This window comes from Eptatretus burgeri, chromosome 18 (assembly GCF_056783735.1).
Source record: "Eptatretus burgeri isolate ZD-2024b chromosome 18, Ebu_testis_v1, whole genome shotgun sequence".
Taxonomy (NCBI): domain Eukaryota; kingdom Metazoa; phylum Chordata; class Myxini; order Myxiniformes; family Myxinidae; genus Eptatretus; species Eptatretus burgeri.
This window is the reverse complement of record NC_140978.1, coordinates 46,945,447-46,963,029: the sequence shown is the minus strand read 5'-3', so window position 1 is coordinate 46,963,029 and position 17,583 is coordinate 46,945,447. Positions and strand designations below refer to the sequence as shown.

Below are 17,583 nucleotides of genomic sequence, written 5' to 3'. Positions count from 1 at the left end.
CAAAATCACGAATCACTGCTCATCTTCACTCTTTCATTCCTCTTTTTTCCCGCCTTTGGAATAAACTTCCTCACTATTCTTTCCCATTCTTCCCTTCAGGCTTTCAAAACAGCTGTTCACCACCACCTCTTATCTTCCCCCATCCAAATCCTCGATCTTTTCTACCCCCGATAATCCACCCAAGCCCACTTCCTTCAATTCTCCTGCTTTCCTTCCTGAAAGTCCCTTTAATGTCCATCTTCCCCTCGCCATGTTCCCCGTCCCATCCCCATCCCTCTCCCTTCCACAGTTCACCTGTGTCTGTTCCCCAATGTTTTGTCCCTTCCACTCCTGCCCCTCTTGTCTCATGCCTCCTTGCTGTGAGTTGTGTGTTAGCTCTCATACGAGCCTCGACCAAGGTATACAAAAAAAAAAATATATATATATATATATATAATCTCACCAATATTACAAATAAATTTGTACAAAGGAAATGTTTATATAATGATTGGTGGAAATCATGACAACACAGCAAATCTGTGACATAAATCTCTACGACGACGTGTGGAGAGGTGAGCGTTGCGAGCCAATCCACACCAGTTGGTTTAATAAAAACGAAAACAACAAAATGGAATGATTGAGAATGAAAAAACGAGTGTCATTTCTGTACAAAACTGATTGGATACAACAAATGTCCATTTATGAAGGCATTTATCTGCACAACCCTCACCTTTCCCTGGTGATTGGGGCACGAGAGTGGCTGGGCCACAACCACACGCACCATGCTTCCTGCATCACTTCCCATAGTGTCTCCCCCCACTCCCATCAATGTTCCATCTGCACCGCTGCCGACAATGGGCTCAGCAACTGAGCTTGCACTCGATTCCCCGCCTGCTTGCAGAACCTCCATTAGGTTAGTGATAAAGAAGTTGTTCTGCAGCGCTGGAACACCGTGCTCGGGTAAGATAGATGTCTGTCGGCAGACGGGGCAGGAAAGCGTCAAGCTCTGCGCAGGAATGTAGTTTTGCAGACACCTATGAGAGGAAGAGTAGTGAAGTGGAAGTAAGGAAGAGGCAGCAAGAGAGAAATGAAAGACATTTAAATTATCAATAATTTCTTTCATCCGTCCATGCGATTGGTTCATCCACTCATTCTGATAATATAATAAATATGGAGGGGACTATGAATAAACATTTACATTTGTTTATTGCTTTTGTTTCTTAAATCTTCAATTGTTATTGCGAACATTCTTTGTATTTTTAACATTACCTCTTCATATATTTACCAATAAGGGGTTTTATTATTTTTGCAGTTTCAGCACCCTGGCATTCATGGTGTCCATCTTGAAGGGCTTTGTAAAAGTTTCGATATTCACCTCTTTATTGTCAACATGGGATGCAAGCAGCGAGTTTCATAAATAATGGTCTGCCAAGAACTCCACAGAGTGGGATCGCATTGTAAGGTTGCAGTGCACATTCCGCTCATCACACCTGACAATCCACGTTTACGAGTTCAGTAGTTCAAAGAGCCTTGGCAGTTGTGCAAAAACTACCGAGCAGTGGAGAAATGTGATATGGTCAGACGATCATCCTTCACCGTTTTCTTGACAAACGGACGAGTGCACATGTGGCGCCAACCTAAAGAACTCTGCGACCCTGAGTGCTTCGTTATAACAGTGAAAGGTTATGGTGGTACTGTTAATGTTGTAGGGTGCATTTCGTTTGGGTGCAGTCATTCCCTTAGATGGCAAGGTCAATGGCAATCACTAATTAATGTTACCGAGTGATCATCCTCACCCTATGTTGTAGAATTTCTTTCCTGCCAGGAAGGTGTCTTCTGGGATGACAATACCCCATCCATAAAGCACATGTGGTCACCCAATGGTTTGATGAGCACGACACCGATATTATCCATACGACATAGACTTCTCAGTCACCAGATCTGAACCCAATCGAGCATTTATGGGATATTCTGGAATGATGCCCGAGACAGCATTTTCCACCTCCATCAAGCTGGTGTGAGTTGATTGACTTTCTCGTGGAAGAAAGAATGGTGCTACATCCATCCTACAAAATTCCAGACAGTGGTGGACTCTTTGCCATGGTGCATAGAGGCTGTGCTGGCCATACGTAGTGGCCCACCGCCCTATTACGTGACTTAACATTGACGGGCATCCTCCGTCATACAAAGTCCTTCCTTGGCACACCTGAATGCCTATCCACCTACAAGGCCTTCATCCACAGTTTGATGGAGTACTGCTCTCCCCTCTGGGCTGACTCCCCTGCCTCACATCTTTCTCATCTTGATACTGTGGAAACCAAGGCCTTCAAGATTATTGGAATGTGCCACGATGAAGCTGAGTCTATGGGCTTATCGCTTCGCCATCGCAAACAGGTCAGTGGTCTCTATCTTTTACAGTCTCCTGTCTGGTGTTGCACCCTCTGCCCTTTCTGTGCTTTCTCACCAGAGGTTTCTGCAGGGCTCACATGGTTCACAATCAACCACCTTCGACTTGAACTACCTAAATCCAGGATCACTGCTCACCTCCACTCGCTTTTTCCTCTTTTTCCCACCTGTCGAACCAACTTCCACATCCCCTTCAATGTCATTCTCCCGTACAAGTCTTCAAGACAGCTGTTCACCACCATCGCAGATCATCCACAATCCAAAACCATGATCATTTCTACTCTCCCCCCCCCCCACCCCAATTCCGCCTCCTTCCAAATTTCCAGTTTTCCTTCCTGAGAGTTCCCTTCTGTATCCATCTTGTCCACCCAATGCATCCTCTCCTATTGTTTGTCTCTCTCTGTCTTGGCCTTCAGCTCTGCTGTTGGTATTTCCCCCCTCTCTCTGCTGTATATTTTGTCCTGTTGTGCCATGATCCATTCATTGTATGAGTACTAGGTCTTCCACAAGCCTCGACTATGTGTACAAATATATTTTTTAAAAACTTCAACAAAGAAACATCTAATTTGCTTGTTCTTGTCACATACCTAACTCATCCACCAAGTTTCATCTGAATCCATCCACATCGTTTTGAGATATCATGCAATATATTGCTTTTGGCCCCATCTCTCAATGGTATGCCTGGTGTTAGCTTCATGGTTAGGTTGGCAGGCTATGGATCCGAGGGTCCCGAGTTCAAATCCCACTCAACTGTTGAATTATTACCAGGTGGGGTTAACTCGGCCTGTCATCCTTCCGAGGTCGGCAAAATGAGTGCCAGCATGCTGGTATACTGTGTCGGAGTAGCGACCCGTCCAGGATTGTGACCAATAGCCAAGGAGACTGCTTAAGCAGCACCAATGCTCTGCACAGAGTATGGTCCCAATCTCCTCCTCCTCCTCCTCCTCCTCCTCCTCTCAATGATGAAGAATCACTTGAAAAATTAGCGTATCCAGATCTTCACCAAAATCGAATCAATTCGTCCTGATCCCACACACAATCTGTCCACCAAATTTCATCTCAATCCGTCCATAACCTTTTGCGATCTCCTCCTCAGACAGAGACAGACAGAATATAAGCGGGAAAAAGCAACCCACGTTCACCTTCGGCGGCGGAGGAAATTAATCGATTGCACAAGGAACCAGCCCAGATACAGTTGTAGTTGGAAAGGTGGTTTCCAATATTCTACAGAGAAGAACGAGAAGTAGCTGAAGATGTGCCCTGGAATCTCAGTATCGATTCAGAAAAGGCTGTGGATGCTTGGACATGATCTTTACTGCATGCCAACTAGTTGAAAGGTCATGGGAACACACAGCAAATACATTCCTCCTGTTCATAGATTTGAGGAAGGATACAACTATGTACTGCACAGAGCACTGTGGATGGCATTGGCAAAGCTGGGGGTACCCATCCAAACCGTAGAGCTCATAAGTTAATTTCATCAGATCACGCAGGCCCAGATCAGCCTGAAGCGTATCTTATCTACTGGAATACTCCTGTCTAGTCATTGAGCATTGGATGGCAAAGATGAAGGATGAAGTAGGGGTGTATCTCAGGTACAAGTATAATGGGAAGCTCCTCAGAAGATACACCAGAAATGCCTATCAGATGAGGATAATGAAACGGAACACCAAGAAGGAGCCTGAAGAAGTAAAGAGAAAATATGGAATCATCAGGAGGAACCTGGACAGGATTCGGGTTTCAGCCGCGACTCCACAACCCTCAAACTCATCCAGGTGCAGCTAAATGACCCCAACAGAAAAAAATTCTGTAAGAATTCACTTCTGAGAGATGGATCATGAAAGAGAGGAATACAGAGTAAAAGAGATTAAAGATAAGAAAAACTAGAATTAGAATGAATAAAGAGAATGATAGAAAAAAAAATTAATGAAGGGAATTATGAAAAAAAATACAAAAATGAATAAAGAATTGTGAAATAAATAAATATATATTTTAAACAATACTGAGTGCCACTTTGCTGATGCTGCTGTTTTAGCAACAACTAGAAGGGGTCATGCGATGCACCAACAAGCCATTTGTGAATACATGACAATAGCAGGAGATTTCTGCCTCTGTGGTCACATTCCAAAGATGAAGCTGACGCACTAATTCGTAACTGGTTGGGAGGTGGCAGAGGAGGATATCAGCACCATGCAAATGGGGAATTAAGAAATTGAGGCTGAAAGTGAATTTCCATATCTTGGGGGCAGTGATAGCATCATCTCACAGAATGTGTGCCGATGTGAAGCCCGTGCAATCCTTTTATTCACAAGCCTTTGGTGCCTCACGTAAATTGGTATTTTCAGATAAGGACCTGAGAACACCAAACAAACAGGTGTATCAAACATGTGAACTGTCGGTTCTCCTTTATGGATCTGAGTGCTGGACTCATTTCAGGAAACTTGTGAAACTGAACTTCCATAACAGATGTGCACGTCATATCCTTGAATATCATGTAAACAGCAGTGGCTGCATCACATCACGTCACCTCACAGGAGATCAAGACGTGTTGGGCTGATCTTGAACCTGCAATGGTGAAGGCGATGAAACATCGCATTGAATGGCCGGGACATGTTGCTTGGATGGCAGACTACTGCACTCCAAAGAGGATCCTCTTCGGCTGGCTACCTGAAACCACATCCAAGGAGAGGTCCAAGGAAGAGATTGAAATATGTGGTCAGAAGAGATTTGAACGAGGTCATTATCTCAGAAGATGAGTGGCACCAAGAGAGATGCACATCAAGAGGAAGACGGCACTCCTCCGATTAATCTGTGAAGGGAACCCCCAGCTAAGCTAAACTATAACAAAAATACGAAGACTAGTTAAATGCCATGAATCGAATAGAACCTTCAGCAGGTAGAGTGACAAGAAATGGCACAAATGCATCGTTGAGAGACAGAAAGCTGCTAGTGAACAACATGGAGCAATCCCGTGCACATCTTGCCTGAGATGGTTCTGCAGTCGAGCTGATGTGGCTGTCCAAAATTGCAGACCAGCTCCACACTGAGTACCTCTGTATTGAGCTCTAACTTTGCCCTGCCCCCTCCTCCCTTTGAGAGGTCGCATAGCCATTAATAGCAGCAAAACAGGAGATTGGCGTGCGTGCGTGCATGCGCAAATAAATTAATACAGCACCCTCCCCTCGCCCCCAATATTTGATGTCGCCAAATACCCCGACGAGGCTCAGCATTGCTGATACACTTTGTCATATTGTTACGAATCTGGCAGCCATTTGCACACAAACAGACAGCAGTCACTAAGCTTAGTTATTTCGATAAGAATGTGTTTATAGTTAGAATCCCTCCTGTCTAATGGGAATTTCGTGTGTGCGCTACGAGTAATTTTTAGTTAGGTTTTTATACATCAACTACAACAACAACATCCCTCCTTCGCTCCTGCCACCATCGGCCTTCCTCACGCGCATGTGTGCCGAGCACAGACGTGGGCGGGGCTTCCATCGCCTCAGATCGGAGCCCCGCTCCAAAAAAGGGCATGGAGTGTTTCCTCTGCCCAATGAGCCAAGGGCGAGCATCACACGCACACCCCAGCCAGTGGGAGGCCAGCTACTACGGAGCCTCTTCGGGGGGTGGGCCTCTGAGACGCCTCGACACCCCCCCCCCCCGAGACGCACTGTCCAATCAGGGGGCGAGTGGTGAGAGAAGAAATCGCTCGGACCTCAAGAGATGCACTGAGGCGTTGTTGGTGAAAAAAAGACAAGAGGACTGCAGACAGTGGTAGGCGTAGTTCGAGCGGTCTGCGGTCCATTGGAGGGCAAGTCTGGTGACCGAGCAGCCAGGATCGTGGGCCGTGGACTTCGGGTTGTGGGCCCGAGTCCCACTGTGGTGGTTTGGAGTCGGTGTGACCGCACGAGGCAGGAAGGTACCCCGGCCAGGCTCTACCGAATAAAGGCCCACGGGGTCCGTGTGTGTGTGTGTGTGTGTGTGTGTGTGTGTGTGTGTGTGTGTGTGTGTGTGTGTGTGTGTGTGTGTGTGTGTGTGTGTGTGTGTGTGGCACCAGTCTTTTAAGTAGAACTGTTAAGTGCTTTTCGCTTATTGTAAATTGCCTGAATTTCTTTTATTCGGATAACTCTGCTCTTTGTGTGCTCCCCTCCCCAATTATTGTTACCTTCGCATTCTGCGAAAGGTTATGTTTTGGTCGGCGTGTATTTATTTATTTATTTGTAATCTTGTGATTCTTATAACTCAAAAAGTATTAAACCGAATTGCATGAAATTTGGTGGGATGATTGGTTATTAGCCAGGAAGCATTCGATTAGATTTTGGGATCGTTCGGGTCAAAGGTCAAGGTCAAGAAAAGGTCAAAATCGTCTTTTTACGATAACACGATCAATTTTTATTCAATTTGCATGCAACTAACGCCAAAATGTTCAGAATTCAACGCCTCATCTTGTGATATGCAATATGACACAATGACGCCCATACTCTTGTTACCGGTTAGGGGTCAAAGGTCAGGGGGGTCACGACCTTGAAAAATATGCGGTTTTTGTCATAACGCGGTCAATTCTTGTCCGCTTTACATGAACCCAGCACCAAAATGTTCAGAATTTAATGCCCAATCTTGTGACGCAATGACGTCATAACACATGTCACCGGTTGGGGTAAAATGTCGGGGGGGGGGGGTCACGCCCTTGAAAAATATGTGGTTTTCTGCATAACTCAGTCAATTCTTATTCGATTTGCATGAAACCAGCATCAAACGAGATTACCTTCGCTTGTTGAAACGTTGTATTCACTGAGCTTGCGAGTGAAGACTCGCCAAAACGACGTGAGTTGGTTGTTGTTTAGTCCGTAGCCCCCGAAAGTCGGGGGGGTCATGACATTATAGATATGTGGTTTGTGTCATAAGACCATTCATATGAAACCAGTTCCCCACACTCATACCAAGAACAAAAAAAGTAGTGGCGGCGAAGGTATGCGCTCTATGAGTGCCCGTTCTAGTTTGTAATAAACCCCTGTTAAATGTACCAGCTCGTTTTCTGTGCTTTCTCCCATTGACCCAGCACGGTGCGTATTGAGAATTAGTGAAGCCGTCGGTGCCGTAAATTGTTCATTTGATCAGGCACGGCTTTAGTAACTTCCGCTCAGTTGTACGTCGGATCCGAGTCGGTAACAGCGACTCTGTTCGGACAAAGTCTGAAATAGCTAGACTGCGTGGTTATTTAGGTATATTAGAGATCGAGACAATTAACCCTACGCCACGCGGTTAAATATTGGCGTCCACGGTCTGCGAAGGGACCCGTGACCTTTGGAGTTATCCGAGGGTCACGATCTAAATTCCGGGTGTTCGGTGGGAGACGGCTCTACTGCTCAACCTAGTGTTTGTTTATCGCCACCGAACCCCGGCCTACAACATTACATTTGTGAAACTGCTCAAACTTTTTGAACTTTTAAAACGGTTTCTTATGCAGGTGAAGATTTGAGGCTGCTCTGCAGTTATAATGATAAAAGTCATTGGCTTTGCTGCAAACTAGTAAGAAAACTTTTCATGATCAACCTTGTTCTGAAACAACATGTATCTAAATACTTAATATCTCATCTAAATACCACATGTGAGCACAAGGCTCAGGTGATGAACCGTGGCTCTGACAATGACATGCAAGGAAAAACAATGCCCAAGCGCGTGAAGGCAAGAAAGGTCTATGAATAACTACTCACCTCTCACAGAAGGTATGCAGACAAGGCAGCACCTTGGGATTTGTGTAACGCTCAAGGCAAATGCTACAGATCAGGAACTGCTTATCTATCTGACGTACAACAGGACTTGCTCCTCCAGGTGCAACAGTATCAGGCTCGCTCTCACTGCTAGCCATCCTCTGTCAAGCAGGCAGCATCCCAGCCTACCAGGTGTCCACAAGGTGAGAAAAAGCAAACCCGGTAACACTTCAGAAAGAGGCAATATAAGAAGAAAAAAAATTAAACAGCATGCTGGTGATCATCATCGAGTCAGTTCAAGATCCATTCCCAGTATCGTCATCAGCGGTTACTCATCACATCCGAATTCTACATTACATCCAAATCATTATTTGAATCCTATATAACATCCGAATCATCATTTGAATTCCATATAACACCCAAATCATCATTTGAATTCTATATAGCATCCAAATCATCATTTGAATTCCATATAACACCCGAATCATCATTTGAATTCTATATAGCATCCAAATCATCATTTGAATTCTATATAACATCCGAATCATCATTTGAATTCTATATAACACCCGCATCATCATTTGAATTTTACATCACATCCAAATCATCATTTGAATTCGAAAGATACCACATCCGAAATATATATACAACAACAAATCATCATTTGAATTCCATATAACATACGAATCATCATTTGAATTCTAGATAACATCCAAATTATCATTTGAATTCAATATAACATCCGAATCATCATTTGAATTCCATATAACATCCGAATCATCATTTGAATTCCATATAACATCCGAATCATCATTTGAATTCCATATAACATCCGAATCATCATTTGAATTCCATATCACACCCGAATCATCATTTGAATTCTATATAGCATCCAAATCATCATTTGAATTCTACAGATACCACATCCAAATCATCATTTGGATTCTCGGTAACATCCAAATAATCATTTGAATTCTATATAACATCGAATCATCATTTGAATTCTATATTACAACCGAATCATCATTTGAATGCTACGTAACATCCAAATCATCATTTGAATTCTACATAACATCCGAATCATTTGAATTCCATACAACATCCAAATCATAATTTGAATTCTACGTAACATCCAAATCATCATTTCAATTCTACATAACATCCGAATCATCATTCGAATTATATACAACATCCAAATCATCATTTGAATTCTAGATAACATCCGAATCATCATTTGAATTCCATACAACATCCAAATCATAATTTGAATTCTACGTAACATCCAAATCATCATTCGAATTATATACAACATCCAAAACATAATTTGAATTCTATGTCACATCCAAATTATCATTTGAATTCCAAATAACATCCGAATCATCATTTGAATGCCATACAACATCCAAATCACAATTTGAATTCTATATAACATCCAAATCATCATTTGAATTCTATATAACATCAGAATCATCATTTGAATTCCATATAACATCAGAATCATCATTTGAATTCAAGATAAAATCCGAATCATCATTTGAATCCCATACAACATCCGAATCATCATTTGGATTCAATGTAACATCTGAATCATCATTTGAATTCTATATGACATCCGAATCATTTGAATTCTATACAACATCCGAATACCATTTGAATTCTACATAACATCCAAATCCTCATTTGAATTCTATATAACATCCACATCATCATTTGAATTCTATATAACATCCAAATCATCATTTGAATTCTATATAACATCCGAATCATCATTTTAATTCCAGGTAACATCCAAATCATCATTTGAATTCTATATAACACCGAATCATCATTTGAATTCTATATAACATCCGAATCATCATTTGAATTCTATAGATACCACATCCGAATCATCATTTGGATTAAAGGTAACATCCAAATCATCATTTGAATTCTATATAACATCCAAATCATCATTTTAATTCCAGGTAACATCCAAATCATCATTTGAATTCTATATAACACCGAATCATCATTTGAATTCTATAGATACCACATCCGAATCATCATTTGGATTCCAGGTAACATCCAAATCATCATTTGAATTCTATATAACACCGAATCATCATTTGAATTCTACGTAACATCCAAATCATCATTTGAATTCTACATAACATCCAAATCATCATTTGAATTCCATACAACATCCAAATCATAATTTGAATTGTACGTAACATCCAAATCATCATTTGAATTATCTACATAGCATCTGAATTATATACAACATCCGAATCATCATTTTAATTCTACATAACATCTGAATAATCATTGAATTCCATACAACATCCAAATCATAATTTGAATTCGATATAACATCCGAATCATCATTTGAATTCTAGATAACATCCGAATCATCATTTGAATTCTACATAACATCCGAATCATCATTTGAATTCTACATAACATCCGAATCATCATTTGAATCCCATACAACATCCAAATCATCATTTGGATTCTATATAACATCCGAATAATCATTTGAATTGTATATAACATCCCAATCATCATTTGAATTATCTACATAGCATCCGAATCATCATTTGAATTATATACAACATCCGAATCATCATTTGAATTCTACATAACATCTGAATCATCATTGAATTCCATACAACATCCAAATCATAATTTGAATTAGATATAACATCCGAATCATCATTTGAATTTTAGATAACATCCGAATCATCATTTGAATTCTACATAACATCCGAATCATCATTTGAATTCTACATAACATCCGAATCATCATTTGAATCCCATACAACATCCGAATCATCATTTGGATTCTATATAACATCCGAATAATCATTTGAATTGTATATAACATCCCAATCATCATTTGAATTCTATATTACATCCGAATCATCATTTGAATTCTATATAACAACCGAATCATCATTTTGAAAACCATATAACATCCGAATTCTACATCACATCCAAATCATCATTTGAATTCTATAGATACCACATCCGAATCATCATTTGTATTCTATATAACACCGAATCATCATTTGAATTCTATATTACATCCGAATCATCATTTGAATTCTATATTACATCCGAATCATCATTTGAATTCTACATAACATCCAAATCATGATTTGAATTCTATATAACATCCGAATCATCATTTGAATTCCATATAACATCAGAATCGTCATTTGGATTCAATGTAACATCCAAATCATCATTTGAATTCCATACAACATCCGAATCATCATTTGGATTCTACATAACATCCAAATTATCATTTGAATTCTACATAACATCCGAATCATCATTTGAATTCTACATTACATCCGAATAATCATTTGAATTCTCCATTACATCCGAATCATCATTTGAATTCTATATAACAACCGAATCATCATTTTGAAAACCATATAACATCCGAATTCTACATCACATCCAAATCATCATTTGAATTCTATAGATACCACATCCGAATCATCATTTGTATTCTATATAACACCGAATCATCATTTGAATTCTATATTACATCCGAATCATCATTTGAATTCTATATTACATCCGAATCATCATTTGAATTCTACATAACATCCAAATCATGATTTGAATTCTATATAACATCCGAATCATCATTTGAATTCCATATAACATCAGAATCGTCATTTGGATTCAATGTAACATCCAAATCATCATTTGAATTCCATACAACATCCGAATCATCATTTGGATTCTACATAACATCCAAATTATCATTTGAATTCTACATAACATCCGAATCATCATTTGAATTCTACATTACATCCGAATAATCATTTGAATTCTCCATTACATCCGAATCATCATTTGAATTCTACATTACATCCGAATCATCATTTGAATTCTACATAACATCCGAATCATCATTTGAATTCTACATAACATCCGAATCATCATTTGAATTCTACATAAATCCGAGTCATCATTTGAATTCTGTATAACATCCAAATCATCATTTGGATTCAATGTAACATCCAAATCATCATTTGAATTCGACATAACATCCAAATCATCATTTGAAGTCTATATAACATCCACATCATCATTTAAATTCTATACAACATCCACATCATCATTTGAATTCTATATAACATCCAAATTATCATTTGAATTCCTCATACCATCCGAATTCTCATCTAAATTCCTCATAACATCCAAATTATCATCTAAATTCCTCATTGCATCCAAATCATCATTTCAATTCCTCCTAACATCCGAATTATCATTTGCTGATTTGATTCCAAAGCGAGATGTTCTGATTCTGCTTTCAGACAGTGCGAATTGTTGGATATGAAATTATCTGGATTATCATTTGAAGAATATTGTCAGCTATAGTGCTGTGAAGAAAAATATTTCAGCATCACCATCAGCACCAGGTATCATTGATTCGGAACGTGTTGCGTCACCACCTCAGGTTTCTGTTGAATCGTCAGTGCCAGACATGCCGGCTCCAACTGGGTTAGTTGGTCCAAGGTGTTCTTCTGAGTCCGTTATGAACAGAGAAAATGAACAAGTTTTTCTAACTGATGATCTTGACGCTAAAGATGTGATGAGTCCTACTGGTATGTCACCCCTACCAAATCACGAAGAATCTGTTTCTACGTCTCCTAGCTGTCCTGTTCCACCTGTACGGCTCCGAAAGCATCATCAGTATTTGGAGGATTTTGTCTGTAAACTTTAGCCATTTAGAGGGGGAGGAAATGTGCTGTATGTAGATAGGATGTTTGGAATCAGGTGATTGGGTGTTTGATATTATGCTCCGCCTGCTGGGCGGTGTTCCTGTGTGCTTACGTTTCCTGGAATAAAGACTTCATGCTTGCTTGCACTCCTGGCCTCGTGTCTTCTTCTCGTATTGTCAGTGAACACAACAAGGCCGTCCCTCAAAACTGGATGACTAAGCAAGGAGGAGACTGATGAAAGAGGCCACCAAGAAGCCAATGGCAACTTTGAAAGAGCTACTTGCTTTTATGGCAAAGACAGGTCACTGTGTGCATGTGACAACAATGCCCTAAACACTCCACAAGTCTGGCCTGTAGAATGGTGTAGCAAGAAGGAAGACATTACTCAAAAAAGCCCACCTTGAGGCCCGTTTGATGGATGCGAAAAACCACTCCAGAGATTCTCAAGCCATGTGGCAAAAGGTTTTGTGGTCCGACGAAACCAAGATGGAGATTTTTGGCCTAAATGTAAAATGTTACATTTGGCGCAAACCCAACACAGCACATCACCCAAAGAACACCATCCCTTCTGTGAAGCATGGTGGTGGCAGCATCATGTTATGGGGATGTTTCTCAGCAGCATGGACTGGGGCACTTGTCAGGACAGAAGGGAAAATGGATGGAGTAAAATACAGAAAAATCTGAGAGGAAAACCTGCTGCCCTCTGCAAGAAAGCTAAAATTGGGACGGAAGTTCACCTTTCACCATGACAACGACCCGAAGCACACAGCCACAGCTCCACTGGAGTGGCTAAGGAACAAAAAGATAAATGTTCTTGAGTGGCCCAGTCAGAGCCCCGACATAAATGCATTCGAAAAATCTGTGGCATGACTTGAAGATTTCTGTCCATCAACGCTCCCCACACAACTTCACTGGGCTTGAACAGTTTTGTACAGAAGAATGGGCAAATATTGCCCAATCAAGGTGTGCAAAGCTGGTAGAGACCTATCGCGACAGACTCAACTGTAATTGCTGTCAAAGGTGTTTCAAACAAGTATTAACTCATGGGGGTGGACACTTATCCAACCAAGATATTCTAGTTTTGCATTTTAAAACTAATTTTCAAAATTTGTAGAATTTGTTTTTCACTTGGAAGTTGTGGGTTGCGATGTGTAAATAAAGGTGGAAAAAGTCTGATTTCATGTATACTGAACAAAAATATAAACGCACCAACCTAAATATCTAAGTCAAGATTGCCATTATGGGAAAATGGTCAAACCGATGATATGTTTGAGCAATGGTTCCTTTGTTTTGCTCAAGACAGATGTTCCCATTGAAATTGACCACTCTGAGTGTGTGGACTCACACGTTGAGTAATCCTTCCCATGAGCACCATGGGGCTTGACAGAGTGATGGTCAGTGAGCGTGACCAGGACACAAACACTCCCTATAGCTTGCCCTATAAAAGGCCTCCCCAAAATGTGGACTGGTGCCAAATGTCAACATGCCACAGATGTCACAAATCTTGAGGGAGCGTGCCATTGGCATGCTGAATGCTGGGACGTCAGTACGGGCCGTTGCAGCACACTTCAATGTCCACCACTCCACCATTAGCCGCCTGAGAACGCGCCTCAGAGAGACTGGAAGCACCGTGAACCGCCCACATGCCCGGCGACCACGTGTGACCACCGCCGGTCAGGATCGTCACATGAGGCTGCAACATCTCCTGGATCGACTCCGACCAGCCACGAGGACTGCCGATGAGACTGTCGGGCTGCATAACTGGGGCAGGCGATAATCTGGTGATGTCCATGCGCCGGAGATGCACCGCTCTGCGCGACGCCAACGGTGGACACACCCGCTACTGACTGTGTGAACTCTGACAGTGACACCTCGGTTGTGTCGGCTGTTGTAGCGCAAAGACTGTCGCCAGAATTCTCAAGGAACTCTTTGAAATTTAATGCTCAATTGTCATGGATTCTATAACCAAATTGTTATGAAGATTTAGTATTAATGAGTTCGAGGTAAAATAGTAACAATCGCTTGGTGCGTTTATATTTTTGTTCAGTGTAACTTAATTCCAGAAAAAAAAGGTGAACATTTTGAAAGGTGGTGTCAACTTCCTATCGGCACTGTTCATCTGAAAATGATAGGAAAAATTTTAGCTGCGTCTTGCACAGCGAACACTGGCTCTAAGAGAGCTCCGCGTTGTTCTTCTTATTGTTCTTCTTCTTCTCATTCTTCTTGTTCTCCTGCTTCTTCTTCTGGTGAAGACAAAACCTTTAGGACGCAGCTCTTTTATATACAGGATCCGGATCTCCTTAAATACTAAACACCTGTACACATCCTCGCATTGAGGGTTCCTTTTGAGAGCGTCTATCATGAACTTTTAAATATATTCGGACATTCGCTTTAAAGTTTCGAAAAGTTCACGTTACTATTTAAAGATTATTCCATTTAATGTGTTGTAATTTCGTAAACACACTATTTTCTCGCCATGAATGAGGAGCCTCCATGACGGGTCTTGCTATTGGCTCCATCGAGGCACGTGACGAAATATCGGAAGTTGTTGTTATTGTTATTGTGCTCAAAATGCTGTTTCGACTTTCTGTAATGAATTTTAGCCGCGTCGTGTTGCGAACGCTGGCTCTAAGAGAGCTCCGCGTTGTTGTTGTTGTTCTTCTTCTTCTGGTGAAGACAAAACCTTTAGGACGCGGCTCTTGGACACATTTGTCCTTGTTTTTTTAAAGGCCGGCCTGATCTCCACCAAATTTTGCATATGCGTTGGTAATACGCAGGATCAGGCACAAAGAAAAAAATCATTAAAAAAAAAAACTCCCACCCAAAACCCCCAACCCCATGAGCTGGGGAGGGGAGGGGGAGGGACAATGACTTGCCGATGGTCCCGAAATGTTTCTGGTGTGATTAAAGGAATGATTTTTTTTTTCCCAAGTAAATCGATTATTAGCTTTCCAACTTTTGTGTTATTGTATGACAGCAGAAACTCAAAACTGGGCTCCTTTCATTTACAGATTATTTTTTGCTGACTGGCCGAAACAATCATGTTGGCTGCTGTAGTTCCATCAGTGATAGCCTCTACAACCTCCTCTTGTCGAAACAAGTCTTAATTGTTTTGGTGCTGTTGGCCACGATCGTGGTTTGCATCCTTGTTCAACAATTTGTATTGTTCGTTCATGTGGTTGCCTCCTAAACAATACAGATGTTTTATCCAGAGAATTCAGAAAACCTGAAGAATACCATATTTTCGCATTGTACAGAAAACTGGAAAAAAATTCAGCGTGCAAACATTTAATTCCATCCTCAATTACCACTGCAAACCTAGTTACTCCCTTTCTGTTTAGCCAACGGCCATCATCCTGGAAACACCCCCTTTGCACCAGAAATGATTCCCATTACTTCCTAAACAGAAAATCTCGCTGCTAACACCATTCTTCCAATTGTAGTTTTCCATCTTGCTGTGGTCTTCTCCAACTCCTTCACCTCAAGTTTGAATCTCATGTACCAAGTTACTTTGCCCATTGTGGACTGAAATCTCTTTCAATACATGTCGAAGTTCTGCCATATAGGCATTACACACGAGACAAAACAAAAACAAAAAACGAAAAACAGAAAAATAATACAATAGAAAGCACAATTTTATGCTTTTTCAACCCAATAACAGATTTTAAGGCTCAGAGGCAGAAATCCTGAGCACTAAAGATTTTAACACATTCTGAAAATCCCAACAGGCCTAAATATTTCACCTTTTATAACACAGTCATGCATTTTTTTTTTTTAGCATTTTTAAAATGTTATCAATGTATATACATTAACAACACGAGAGAAGACGTGTGCAACAGGAACAAGGATTTCACAATGACATCTTCAATTATTTATTGAACTACAAACCATAAAAATAACCTTAAAAGTGATATCTCAATCAGGAGTAACCCGAAACCAAAGCATCATCATACGTGAAAAAGCAAGCAAAGCAACATGAAAAAAAAATAATCAAATCAAATTTACACATCAAATCTCATCTCCCCAACGATAACCTGGATGATCGCATCGAAAGTACGTCAACAATTCCTGAATCATGTCGTTTCTTTCACTAAAAAGTAATTTGAAAATCCTTTTGAACCCCGTTTGTCCATGTAATGGCTTGGTATTTATCAATCAGCACTTTCAGTGGCATTGTCCAAATCTTCACAACGTCATGCTAATTTTACCCACCACAGCTGACTCAACAATCGACTTTTGTTCAGTTCTATTTTGAGAATTGTGGTTCAGTTTTAACCTTGAATACTGCATCACCTACACCGATATACCAACTAAAATGATGCAGTACGTGTGTGTATGTGTGTGTATGTGTGTGTGTATGCGTATGTGTATGTGTATGTGTATGCGTATGCGTATGCGTATGCGTATGTGTATGTGTATGTGTATGTGTATGTGTATGTGTGTGTGTTGCAACCAAAGACAACTTGTCTCGTCACCTGACAACATGTTGGTTTTCAGTCTGCCATGTAGATAACCATTTGGACGTTTGGTCCACGTATATGGTTTCGCAATCTTGACACAGCATGTTATAGATGACGTCATTTGTCAAATTTGTTCATGTGATAGTTCGGCTTTGACAGCTGTGCTCATAAGGATGATTGTGGTTTGGGGGTGATGTTGACATTGTACTCACATAGTATGCGGCTTGTGGTTTCAGAAGCGTGTTGTATGTAAGGCCTAAGTCACATTTGCTGTACGGCGAGGATACGGCGGCCGTACGCCCTCTG

General features: G+C 40.9%; 1 protein-coding gene across 8 annotated transcripts in view; it reads right to left on the bottom strand.

Moving 5' to 3' along the window:
- TRIM2 (tripartite motif containing 2) overlaps window positions 1-17,583 on the bottom strand; it is a 154,635-nt gene that overhangs the window by 111,216 nt on the left and 25,836 nt on the right. For 6 of the 8 annotated variants that reach the window (XM_085864519.1, XM_085864518.1, XM_085864520.1 and 3 more), the window contains 2 exons: window positions 8,100-8,281; window positions 710-1,013 (listed from right to left, as the gene is read on the bottom strand). In XM_085864519.1, coding sequence (XP_085720645.1) covers window positions 710-1,013; window positions 8,100-8,254 — 459 coding nt within the window. In that variant the 5' untranslated portion in view covers window positions 8,255-8,281. Of the gene's footprint in view, window positions 1-709; window positions 1,014-8,099; window positions 8,282-17,583 lie in introns of those variants that run through there. The other 2 variants (XM_085864524.1, XM_085864525.1) reach the window with 1 other exon arrangement.